The sequence below is a fragment of the Myotis lucifugus genome, unplaced genomic scaffold (assembly GCF_000147115.1).
Source record: "Myotis lucifugus unplaced genomic scaffold, Myoluc2.0 scaffold_228, whole genome shotgun sequence".
Classification (NCBI taxonomy): domain Eukaryota; kingdom Metazoa; phylum Chordata; class Mammalia; order Chiroptera; family Vespertilionidae; genus Myotis; species Myotis lucifugus.
In genome coordinates, this window is record NW_005871276.1 from 1,869,388 (window position 1) to 1,869,893 (window position 506).

Below are 506 nucleotides of genomic sequence, written 5' to 3' on the forward strand. Positions count from 1 at the left end.
AATCGCTGTGTGTCCCGTGAGCTCTGCACAGACACCTTACCAAACGCACCTTTCACATATCATTTTAATGAAGTCGCCACTCATTGCCATGTAGCATTTCCTAATGATTTTACTTAATAAAATATTTGCTTGTAGGGCGGGGAGGGGGGGGAGGAGAATTTTCCAAAAAGTGGGAAAGCATATTTTAAAACAATTTTTCAAATTGCAATGTCCATGACAATGTCAGAGTCCTCTCCAGCTCTGCGCAGGGCAGTGGCTCGAGGTCCTCCAGCGTCACAGCGTGGCGGGATTGTGCTTGAAGAGGTACTCTGCCTACAAGTGGGAGAAAGAATAGAGGCAAGTCAGCAATGAGAAGGCACTTCAAGATACTTGTGGGCCACATAGTTGTACTATGAATGTGCACAGTGTAAATATAAAAGTGGACAAACCTTTTACTTTCACATGAGTAATAAAAATCTTCTTATAGCTAAGTGCAATGAGCCAGCCAGAGAAAGACAAATACCACA

General features: G+C 43.3%; 1 protein-coding gene across 1 annotated transcript in view; it reads right to left on the reverse strand.

The window, feature by feature from the left end:
• Positions 1–273: 273 nt before the first annotated feature.
• The window catches only part of AK7 (adenylate kinase 7), a 37,815-nt gene continuing 37,582 nt past the window's right edge, over positions 274–506 (reverse strand). The window contains exon 18 of the mRNA XM_006098286.3: positions 274–312. Within this exon, the coding sequence (XP_006098348.1) occupies positions 274–312 (39 nt within the window). The remainder of the gene's footprint in view (positions 313–506) is intronic.